We start from the raw sequence: 12,481 nt of genomic DNA on the forward strand, positions 1-12,481 counted from the left end.
GAAAAACTGGAACTACACTCATTTCCAGTGTTAGAGTGTTTTACCACAGGTGACTGAAGCACCATGCCATCCACCTGGGAACTATACGATGACTACAGATAACGGCAGTGCTGATGGCTCATCACAGCTGTCCATTGCTGTGTAGTTTCCTGGGTATCTGCTCAGCAGTAGTAATAGCAGCTGTGATAGCCAACAGCAGCCAGAACAGTGACAGGAATAGCATTCACTTTCGTGGTGACAGAGTCAGCAGCACTTATTGAGTGCCTGGTTTTGTCAGGCCAGTGCCAAATTTTATATATACATTTTAACAGAAATTTGTATATGTTTTAATATAAAATTTATTATTTCTGACCCTTACAGTAAACTGCAAGAAATGAATTATTTTATACACTTCACTAGTAAGAGAGCCGAGGCTTGACAAGTTTAGGTAACTTACTAGAAGTGACACAGCTAACTAGATATAAAGCCAGGATTTAAACATAGGGCTGTCTTCACTCAAGGCTAAGGTCCCTTCAAATTGCCATGCATCACAGTGATCCGAAAAAAACTGGGTATTTTTCCAGAGCGAGAATTCTAAACAGTTGAAGAGATGCACAGTGGCCTCTCTGGGTTGGCTGGTGACAGCACGTTTTCCTACATGGATGAATAGCAACATGACAAGAGTGAGGCTGCAGGTGCACCTCCAAATCAGACAAGGGCACTTTATGAGTATGAGCGTGAGGAGAGCCATGGTGTGGCTAAGCGCAAGGCAGTATCCTCTAGGGAAAATATTTTTTAAAAAAAGATTTTATTTATGCATACAAGAACTAGGGTGTAGGCCAAAGATGGGGAGCATGAGGAGATTCACCAAAGACAGAATGGGGAGCAGAACAGGCACTGCTGAGGGGAGCAGCAGGTAAGACAAGAGGTCTGCCCCCGTCATGTGAGTCAGTTCCCTGGTTGGGGATGGAACTCACTTCTCAGTGGCTGATGATAGCTTGCTAGAGCTGAATAACCCCTGCACAACCATGGAGGTCTGAGAAAATATCTTAATACTATTTATAAGAGACGGTTATGATTCAAATGAACATTTTGGGGGCATCTCTAAAAATAGAATCCTAGTGATCTTAAGACAAAAATGCTAACGGTGTGCCTACTTTTGGTATTACGTGCTTCAACCGTGACTTTCAAGACAGCCAGCCTGGGTTAGGAAAAGAAAGGTTAACAAAAATGATTGTCAAAGTGGTGTGTGCGCGTGAGGGTGGGGGTGGGTGTCAGAATGAAAAATAGGGAGGTGGGAGTGAATAGTGACTACACTCAGGGGAAATCCTATAATGTCAAAACTGTAATGTGGATGTAAAACAATGGCATTCAATCAAAACAAAATGGTTAAAGTGGCAAATTCTGTTATCCACAATTTAACCACAATTATGGAAAAGTTAGGAAAAAATGGCTAGTGTGATGAAAAAACATCCTAGAGACAAAGATTAACTTATCACTAAGTCCACTGCTAAGAAATAAGCCACTTCTGATAAATTTGAAAAATCATTTACAGCTGAAATCAGTCTGGCAAATGAAACCAGGTGGGCTTAGTGGGCTTAACCCTCAATCATGAGTGGTGAGGAGTAGGACACCTCACAACTGTCCACTGAAACTGGCTCTCAGTGTGTTTCTGCTATAGACTAAAGAGTTGTGTGAGTCCCTCAAGTTCATACTGGAACCTAACCCTCAATGTGACAAGACTCAAAGGTCTTGTGATCTAGTCACAAGGGTGAAGACCTCATGAATGCGGTTAGTACCCTGATAAGGTGCATCCTGGAGAACTCTTCTGCCCCTTCCACCATATGTGGGCATAGCAAGAAGAAGAGGGATCAGGAATTATGTCATCCATCACCAGACCATGTGTATTGACCATGGGCGTCCCAACCTCCAGAACTGAGAAGTCTTTTTAACAAGTCACCTAGTCTATGGTATTGCTATAGAAGCCCAAATAGACAAAGACAGTCTCAAAGTAAAATTCAAGAAATTCTGATGTGAAGAGGAAAAAAAAAAGGATAATTGAGTAAATGACTTCAAAGCCTACCCACCTTCATGATTCTTAAATCACAAAGAAACTCTTAGTGACTTTTAAAAGTTAAGAAATTGGGTTCTCCCTGGTGGCTCAGCGGGTTAGGCCACTTCCGCATGAGTTTGATCCCCACCTGCCCAGGAGGAGATCCACATGGCGAGGCAGACCTCTCCTGACCCACCCGCTGTTCCCCTCAGCAGTGTACTTCGTAGATCTGCCTGTTCTGCTCCCTGTTCTGTCTCTGGTGAATCCTCTCACCCTCTGCGTCTCTGGCCTGTACCCCAGTTCTGTACGAATAAATAAATCTTTTTAAAAAAGAGTTAAGAAATTCATAAATTATAAAAGGCAAACTGCTGGAGCAAGATAATCTCAGCAGATATAGTTCTCTAATCGTCCAGACAAGTAATCAGGTTTCCCCGTTAGACGTGAAGGAATGCTCCCAGTTATTGAATAAAACCTACAGCTTTTGTTTTTTAATCCAGCAATTTATTTCCTCACAGTGCTGGAGGCTGGAAGTCCAAGGGAAGGGTAGCAGACAGCCAGCAGACGCCATCTTACCTTCTCAGTGTGTCCTCACATGGCCTTTCCTTCGTATGTGCTCACAGAAAGAGAGAGAGCAATCTCTCTCTTCCCCTTGGCCACCAATACGATTGGGTTTATTTAGTCATAATTTCCTCCTAAACCCCCTATCTTCACATACAAATACATCAGGACTTAGAGCTTCAAGATATAAATTTTGGGAGGCCATAATTCAGTAGCTCTACAGTTTTTATATGAAGTTATTAGAAAATAATTCTCAAGGAACTTTAACAATACAAATTTTATTAAAAAAATAAGTAATAACATCAAAACTGTCCAGCAAATCTATATTCAATGTAACCAAAATAAACAAACACCAAATTAAAAAAAATATACATCTATATATATATATGGGCAAGAAACAAGTGCATTTTTTGGTCCCAATATTTTTGAATATATTATCTTTATCCAAAGGAATTACATTAGTGGCTAAAAAGATATCATGTGTTAGATGTACAGAAATGTAACTTTAAAACTTGTTTTAAGGTGTGTAGGAAAGACTCTTTGCCAATTGTTTTTATGTGTTTGAACTCACAGTCACTAAAATAATGTTACTGATAGTCCCACAATAGACTGAGGATGGAGTAATATCTAACTTTCTGAATAATCATCAAATTAATAATACATGAAATCTGTAGAGAATTTTAAGGAATTTCTTAGAGTTATGCAAACACAAAGGTTTTACGGAGAAGAACTAAAGGTGGACATAACAAAACAGACATTAATAAATTCGTGAGGAACAACATAAAGCCAAGTTAACAAAATTAAATGAAACTTAAAAAAATTGAATATTAGTATAGCTGAAAACTCCTAGGGTTAATACTGGATAAAACTTTAGATAGTACAAATAACTGTAATGTTGGAACTGTAATTTAAAAACTTGTTTTCCAAGAATATGAAAGAACTTTAGTTCCCTACACAACCAGTTTTTATGTCCCCTGGACTGCATGCATGCTACAGGAAGAGTAAAGGGCAGCAGCCAAAGTGATTAAACTTCAACTTGGATGTTGAAGCAGTGATTTGATGGGCTTTTCTTGGTCAGAATCAACCCACAAGCTTATTAAGATCAAGAACCAAAGCCCCCAATGGGAAGTTGTGCTCAATCTGGGTCATCTTGACCCTTGAGGTCATCTCTGGCCAAATTAACATTAGCCTATGGGAGGCCAGTCATGGAGAAAGAGACTCTCCCCAAAATCTGATTTCTTAAGGCCACAACCTAGAGGAGGTCTCACAGTCAAATAATTCACATTCCTTGGAAAGAGAAAACAGGCATCAGTTGTGTCCATCGAAGGGGGACACTGACCAGGAGTACCCTGAACATTTTTTGAAATTTGTGTTGTTTCTGCATCTGAAAAATATTAAAAATAGCACAATGACAGACAAGAGATAAGAGAAAAGACAGCTATCTGACCTAAAAATCTAAGACTTATAAGACAGACAAAACAGACAAAAAGATGAACAGCCATATCATTTGAAATGCAATATTCTGAAGGCAAGTACAGCAGAGAAAACACTATTTTAAGCAGCGCAAGAAAAGACCATAGCAACAAAGGTTATTTTTGGAGAAAGCCAACTGGAGAAAAAAAGCATATGTTAAGATATCTTAACCTGACACCAAGATAAGGTGAAGTAAGAAATCTAGTGCCATCTAAATGCTGCAAAGAGCTGAATAATGAAAGCTAGTGTCATGAACTTGGCTGTTTAACCATTCTCATGTAAGAAAACACTTCAGAACTTTGAACTTAGGAATTTCCAACTTGTCTTGCACCAGGTTGCACGAGCTCCATAAAGCAGGAATCTATTTCAACAAGCGGCTTTAAAAACAAAAACAAAACACTTCAATATGTTTGATTTCTATTAACGATACATTTTTAAAATGCAACAGTGCTAAAATTCATCCAAGAAAAATGCACTGAGTGAAAATTAAACTTACTCAGAACTGGGTTCAGAAGTTGAGGTACTTTCAGGAACTGAAATCAGAGGAAGAATTTACATTCAAAATAGCATAAAAGTGAAACCATCAAATTAATACACAAGAGTCCATACTGTGGCTGATCAAAAATACTGGAGTATCAGAAACTCAAAGTAGCACTATTTTTTATATATAGATATACATACCATTATTCTCGACTATTACTTGACAAGTATGAGTTTTACGTTGACTTAAGTGTTTAGCCATACGATCTAAACCAGAAGAATCAGCTAGGAAATCACATTTAAGGCACACTAGAGTAATGCCCCTATGAAAAAAATAAGGCAGAAAGAAAAGGTTTTTATCTTTTATAAGAATCCACATCCAAACTCAATAATTATTTTTCCAAGTAATAACTTGATTTGCTTTTTACATGCCATGACCACCAATTCCCAAGTTTTTTTTTACACAAGCCTGATATATTCAGAATGGGACTCCAGGAAATGGCATCAACATCATGCTTTGCTAACACTTAATGCCCTATGAATAGTTCCCTCTTGTACTAGTTGCTAAAAGATAGAAGTTCAGAGATCGGAAGGATGGCACGAGATCCACTGATGACTTGTGAAACTTGTGCAACTCTCAACCTTTCCTTGTCTGTGGCCATCTGCAAAGGCAGGCTATTCATTCACGAACATACGTTTGCTGAGCGCCCTCTGCGTACTCTATATTGTGGATGCAGTGTGAACCACGAAGGGTACACTCTGTGGAGACTATAATCTAATGTCTTATTTAAGTGATGACAAAATTAGAAAAAAAGGGAAGGCTCTAAAAATTATTTACACAATATAGTTATTGCTATTATTAGCTTATTAACAAAACAAATATACTGTTGCAGGTTTGCATAAAAATATAAGGATTCTAAGCATTCACCTTGATAGGAATAAAATCTGGGACCATACCTTAGAGTGACTTCTTTGCAGCTCTAGTTTTAACAGCCTGTTGTGTATTTACCTAGCTGTCACGCTGGCACATCCAAACTGATCTTCATTAAATTGAAGCCATGTGTTTTCCTGCCCACCCTTAAAATCCACTCCTCCTGACTGGTCTCTTACGATACCATGTCCCTGACACAAAGGCTCAAAATTATAGTTATTTCTCTTTTTTTCCTTAAAACAGTTAATATATTAAACATTTCATAGTGTTAACAATTTATTGAGCACTTATTCTGTGCCAGGCTAAGGGTTTTAGACATATCATCCAACTCATCTAAATTTTATAACAACGTAAAAAATGTAGGTGCTATACATATCATTTTTTTTTTAAATAGAGGCTAGAGGCAGGTTTAGTATCCTACCACAGCCAGGACCAGGTTTGAAAGGTTTGAAAGAGCCCTTTCATTCCAGAACCCATGTTCTTTTTTTTTTTTTTTAAAGATTCATTTATTTATGCATACAAAACTGGGATACAGGCCAGAGGTTCAAGGGCAGTGAGAGGATTCACCAGAGACAGAGAGACAGAGTGGGGAGCAGAACAGGCGGACTGACAAAGTACAGTGCTGAGGGAAGCAGCGGGCAATACAAGAGAGGTCTGCCATGCCATGTGGGTCACCTCCCTGGCGGGGGGCTGAACTCGTGTTGAGGTGGCTGCAGCTAGCTTCATAATGCTGTGTTTATAAGCCCTGGAACCCAAGTTCTTAAATACAGTGGAATACCACCTCTTAAATACCACTGCATTATGGTCTCCCTGTGTTTCTGTGCAGTTAGAAGTCACCTTATATGCCTCTCCAAATTCATTCATTACCTTTGATTTTACACAAAACACCAGTGGTCTCCCCAATACTCCCAAATTAAAATTAGGTCCATTATTTCCTAGCCTTGTTTTCTATGATTCCATAATCCAGATTTAAGCTCAAATTTATTAAGACTTTGATCTTAATAGTATGTTATATAAACTTCCTGCTCTATCAAAACTGTCTGATTCATTCTTCACAGTGTGCACCTTCTGATTTTCCCTTTCTGTACTTTTATTCATACAATTCCTTAGCTAGGATGCCCCTGTGCCTCTGATAAGTAGATATTTCTTCTCCCTTTGAATTATTAAGTCTCATGGAAGGTACTATAAACCTCCTTGTATTAACTGCTACTGTAGTTATTTATGTTCACACTTTATCATAAATTGTACATGCCTTGAAGACTGGTACCAAGCCTTCTTCATCACTGTCATCTTTACAGGACCTGCTTCATTGTGTTACACATGATTAAGTGCAAAATAAATAGCTAAAGAATGAACACTGCATTTTAACAAAAATAGTAATTACAGAATTTATTGTTCTACTATAGCATCAGCAATATGGCATATCCCATATGCAAAAATTAACCAATATTCTATCTAAATTTGAGACCCATCCAAGTTGAGAAGAAACCATCTCAAACCAAATGTACAACTGAGCTTGACAACAGTGAGATAAAAATCCAAGTCCAATCTTTAGAATTAATAAATCCCTTCTTATTCTTATAAAATGCACAGTGAAAGTAATACGGCAGCTTACTCTCTTCTAATTGAATTTAATAGTATTTTTAAAATAATGCCAATATATTTAAAACATGGAATCAAACCTTCCTCTGCCTAAGAGCTGCTGGTGCAACATCATCCATATATGCCATTTCCAGTAAATATGTTCATTTACTCAGCAAATATTTACAGAGTGCCTACCATGTATCAGGCACTATTCAATGTCTGACAAATGTAAGTAGACAAAGACAGAGACACATTAGTAAGAAGACAGAGAAAATAAACCTAAGTTAAGTACAAATATGTTAGATAGTAAACAATTAAAGCAAGAAAGAGAGGTAGGGAGTCCTGTGGGTGAAGGTCGGGGGGAAGTTGCTATTGTAAACGGAGTAGAGACCAGGAAATGTGAGGGGTGCTAGCCATGCAGCCATGAGCAAGAGAGTACGAAGGTCTTGAATCATATCATGCTCTCTTCTACTTTTCTACTAGCCCAAAGCATCAAAGCAAATATTGACTAAACCAAGGACTATGTCTTAGCCTGGGGCTATAAAGATCTTGACTGTAATATTTCAAATAGCAATGACAACATAAGCCAAATAATCAAAGGCAGAAGGAGTCAAAGGGGTTCAGAAGAACGTGGGGAAAAATGCTTAGGACTCAGAGTTAAGCATGTGGTATAACCAGAATTATCAATGCCTTCAGAAGTGTTTGACAACTCCTTTTGTACAATAAAAAATGTATGTGATTTTCTTTATTTCAATATAAAAAACCCAAGAATTATGAAGGCTGCCTGTTGATCTAAATCAAAGAACTGTTAGTTTACTATGCAGCTAAAAATTCTTTTCAATATTCAAATATTATTGGAGAGGATTATTTATGTTATAATGTAAATTCATGATTGTTTCATCTTAATGCCTACCACCACTGAAATAAAGTTGTCAGAGACTAGAGTATAGAAGCTATTCTTTGCTCTGAAAATATATGATGACTAGAACTCAATTTAATTATGTTCCACGGCAATCATTTCATTTCCTAACTAGGGACTCCAGCATTAGATTTAAAAAGTTGCTAATTTTTTTCAATAAAAAGAATGGAAAAAGATCAACTAGTTACCTGAGAGTTCCAGAATGCTTCTTAAAAATATAAAACCGTTTACTTGGATGGTTGCTATGAGAGCTGGGTGGGAGACAAAAGAATTTATTATATAATAAGTCATTGATTTTATAACCATATTTCAAATCCATACTTAATTTTTGAGTTTTAAATGACAAAAACAAATTGTCTTTGTAAATTCTACCAGTTATCTACTTCAACATTTTACCTTATATTTTTATTTTATCTTTGTATTTTCTAGCATATTTCTCTGAAAATATTTGTAGATTACCAGGACCTCATGACAAGCCCTGGATTGCACTGACAGACACAAAACAGCCACTTAACACTTATCTTTGGGGTGCAAAGGTAACTGTCACTAGCATACCATGTACTCACTGGGAAAGAAAGTGTCTAGCTAGTCATAACCCCAAGTAAATACCCTCAGCATAGGTGTATGGCAAAAAAGAAAAAAAAAAAAAACCTTCTCAAGTAGATAAGAAAGACACATAGTTAATATAAGGTAGAACTCAAATGGATGATTTCTATGACTATGGTAATCAAATAATTCACATAAGAAGGTAAACTGGGAGGGAAGAAGAAGGGCAAATAGCAGCAAAGACTAAGGAAAAGCCACTTCAAATATCGAATATGGTACAACCTATGTATTTTGGAAGATTAAGGTATTTGGGGGGGGGGCCTGACTACTGATTAGAGTTAGTATGGTTTGAGAATAAAGGTATTCTACTCTGAGAAGATGGAAAGTGTATATACAGACTTTGAGCCTATGACAAAAGTTCACAGTGGGCAGGAGTGCGTGTGTACCACTCAGGGGAAGGTACTTAAGGCAATACGAGAAATAAGGTAACATTGAATAAGGGAAGTGCAAAGCGACCTCTAAGGTCCTTAGAAGAGTAGATTTCAGTTCCCTGGGAGACTACTGATGAGTAAGCGCTCAGTGGTAAAATGATAATGAAACTCAGGGTGGAGGGTGAGTCAAAATTAAGAGTTAGGAAAAAGTTATGAAGGAGACCTATGGCCAATTGGGAATATTTTGGGAATAAACACAGCTGAAGAATGAGAGACAGGATAGAAATTGGAGGAAAGAATCACCCAAGGATTTAAGAGGTGCCAAAACTATTTTCCAATTTAATCTCCTATAAATTAGGGGAAAAATTAAAGCCCTATCGAGGCAGCCATGTGCTTGACACAGAATAGGAGATGCATTCTTCCTAGCAGTATACTGAAAGAAAGACGAAAGACTGCCTGTGTCCAAGTTTAGCACAAGCAAGGTATTGTGAACCATGGCATAGGTGGAAAACAGTGGCGAACTGCACAGGGTGAACTCTAGGCAACCATGATGAACGGTGACAAACCGAAAGAACTGCACAGGCTTCAGTTACATAAAGGTGTATTATTTCCAGAGGATGCTACATTTATGTACATGATGCCTTGGAAGAGACAGTACTAAAGAACAGTGGGGTGATAGAGGTTTCGACCCTATGAATAAATGAATAAATAAAGAGGAAAATAAATAATTGCAAGAGGTTTGCTGATTTATTTTCTTCATAGATGCCAGTGTTATCAAAGATGAAACTACCTATCAAATGGTATTCGATCTTGGGAAAAATCAACAATGAAATTGGAGAATTTACAGTTGAAAAGTGAAAGATAAAACTGAGCATCGCTAAGAAAGGGGATGTAGAGAAGCAATACGAGTTGAAGAAGATGTAATGAAATAGAAAAGAGCAGCTAACGATGAACAAAAAATGCTGGCAATAGTTTCAGAGAAGTTGAGAAAGAGTTTCAAAACTGACCAAAAGTATCAAATACTCCAGAAAAAACAGGAGTAAGAATGGAAAATAGTGAGTACATTGAATGAGTAGGACGTGACTAACAACCTTTGCAAGGGTGGCTTTAGTTGGTAAGTGAGGGCAATACTCAAATTATGAAGGATAAAGAAATGACAAGATAGTAAAAGACATTCTTTACCTGTATTGACAGTAAAATGAAGACAAGAAAATATGTCAAAGGCCAATCTCTGTTAAACTAAAATACTTGTGCAGGAATGTGATAAACCTTCACCAAACTTTCACCATTTTGTAGAGAAAATGAACAAAGGACAGAGTTGACTTTGAAATGTGGGGGATGCATTTTTCTGAGATTAATGTCTGAAGAAAGAGGGAAAGAAATGTAGAAAAAAGTTACTCTTGAAAAAAATGAAAAGGATGACCTATGTAATTAGTAGTCAAGGCTAATAATGGAGACTCTAGAATAAAAGCTTGATGATACTGAAGAGGATTTCAACAGATGTTGTAGATAAAACAAAGAAGTATTTTTTAAAAGGACCAAATTAAAACTAAAGATGATACATTCAGAAATGACTGAACACAGTAGATTGGTAGTCTAGAACTGAGCATAGAAAGAACATACAGAATATGAGATTCAAGGATAGCAAAGTTAAATATGACTGAAGGTAGAAAGGGTTCCAGGACAAAAACAGGTGACAAAGAGGGTGAGGTTGACCTTGAAGTTGTATTGGTGGGATCCAGAATCTGAAAGTAGCAGGGTAATGAATTCAAAATGAATGAACATTATGTATGGTAAGGTGAAATGGGACAGTGGTAAGGAAGGGAATACAAGGCAGAGCTGGGTGTGAAAAGCAGACACTAAAGATGGTGGGTCATCAAGGGGGAAGAAAGGTCTTTGAGCCGAGTGCTAAAGCCACACAGACACACACACGCACACACACGAGGCAAGTCCTTGAAAGTGGTATCTGACTATGACCAACAATAGAGGTCTTGTTATGGTCTGCAAGAAAATGACTTTCCTTAGTTATATCTTATTTCTTATTGAAAATAAATGTAATGTAATTAACCTGGCATATTTCCATCTGACCAAATTTTGTCTACTTAAAAATAAATTTATCCTGAAGGGGTAAAATAAGCGTCTTCTGAGGGACAGATACATGGAATATTAGTTCTGAAGTCTTTCTCAAGCATAGAATATATGATAGATGCAAATAATATAAATTAAACTGATGCATAAAAGGACTTATGGCAATAGCATGACAACTGGAATATAGTCTCTCATTTAATATTTCACTAAAAGAATGCAAAGACAGATGCTTGAAACAAACAGGTGGAAGGAGAGAGGGAGTGTATGCACACATGAACTTAATGTTCTCAGCATCTTCAACAAAGCTGGAGTCTCAAAATGACTACTTTGAAGAAAATAGCACTCGTGGTTATATGTGCTTATTTGATAAAAGCCCTGAAAACATTTAAAATGTATAGCAATTTGGATTGGCAATGCATGTGTTTAACTTACCTTACCATATGATTAATAAAGGCTTTGTTACAATTAGTGTTATATTTGCAAAAATTACACTGGATATATATTGAAAAGTGGCTTGCAAAATCTTTAATTTTGGAATGACATTCAATGCACTTGTGAATTCCCCGATGACACCTGATGGAGATAGAAGAAAGTGATAAAAATGTATTGTAAAACAAAAGTAAGGGGGGAAGCCTTAGGTTTTATTAATTTAATTAGAGGCTTATTAACAAGCCAAATATTTAAATTAACATCTTTAAAAAGATACTTATAATTTGAAATTTTGCTTTGACAAGCTAAATATGTATAAAAATCCAATACCACTTAATATTTCCCTGCGATAAAAAGGATCTTGTTAACCCATTCATTATCACAAGAGCTAACCACAAAATAAGAGAAAAAGTGTAAAAGATGACAATTATGAATTCAAATTCTGTCCAGCAATTGTAAATAATGCACTTTATTATCTACTTAGCTTTTATGCCAGATAAGTCATTCTAACGTAAATGTATAAGGGAGTTCTGTGATGTAGTAAATTATATTGAAATAGACTTAATATTTAAGATTCCATTTATATTGTATATTACAAGGAAAATATGTTACCTTAAATTCTTCAAGGCAATGCTGATTTTATTCTTTCTGTTGCATTGTTTCTTTTGCTTGTAAGAAGTCTTTGCTTTGTATCTAGAGGCTCCTTTACCTCGCTTACTTGCTTTCAGTTTACTGGCAGTGGATGTAGTTGGTCGAGGTTTGTTTGTCTTACATTTGGTTATCTTAATTTTGCTTGTCTTAAATTTGCTTGGCTTAGATTTTTTCACCTTAGATTTAGTTACATTAGATTTGCTTGTATTAGGTTTTGTGGGTTTTTCAGCAATTGTAATTTTAGATTTTGGAGGAGAGACCTGAAGAGAAGTACTTGGATCACTACTAGGTGATGCAGTTAATGATCTTGAATGAAGAGGTCCAAATGAAGCTCGAATAGTCACCTATAAAAATTAAGG

At 36.8% G+C, this 12,481-nt stretch overlaps 1 protein-coding gene across 1 annotated transcript in view; it reads right to left on the reverse strand.

Moving 5' to 3' along the window:
• Nucleotides 1-2,911: 2,911 nt before the first annotated feature.
• Nucleotides 2,912-12,481, reverse strand: part of ZNF280C (zinc finger protein 280C) — a 45,539-nt gene continuing 35,969 nt past the window's right edge. Inside the window, exons 15-20 of the mRNA XM_012727017.1 lie at nt 12,084-12,466; nt 11,475-11,615; nt 8,166-8,228; nt 4,745-4,866; nt 4,560-4,596; nt 2,912-4,440 (exon numbers count right to left, since the gene is read on the reverse strand). Of these exons, the coding sequence (XP_012582471.1) occupies nt 4,425-4,440; nt 4,560-4,596; nt 4,745-4,866; nt 8,166-8,228; nt 11,475-11,615; nt 12,084-12,466 (762 nt within the window). The 3' untranslated portion in view covers nt 2,912-4,424. The remainder of the gene's footprint in view (nt 4,441-4,559; nt 4,597-4,744; nt 4,867-8,165; nt 8,229-11,474; nt 11,616-12,083; nt 12,467-12,481) is intronic.

Source organism: Condylura cristata, unplaced genomic scaffold (genome assembly GCF_000260355.1).
Source record: "Condylura cristata isolate star-nosed mole 26May11 unplaced genomic scaffold, ConCri1.0 scaffold00019, whole genome shotgun sequence".
Taxonomy (NCBI): Eukaryota; Metazoa; Chordata; class Mammalia; order Eulipotyphla; family Talpidae; genus Condylura; species Condylura cristata.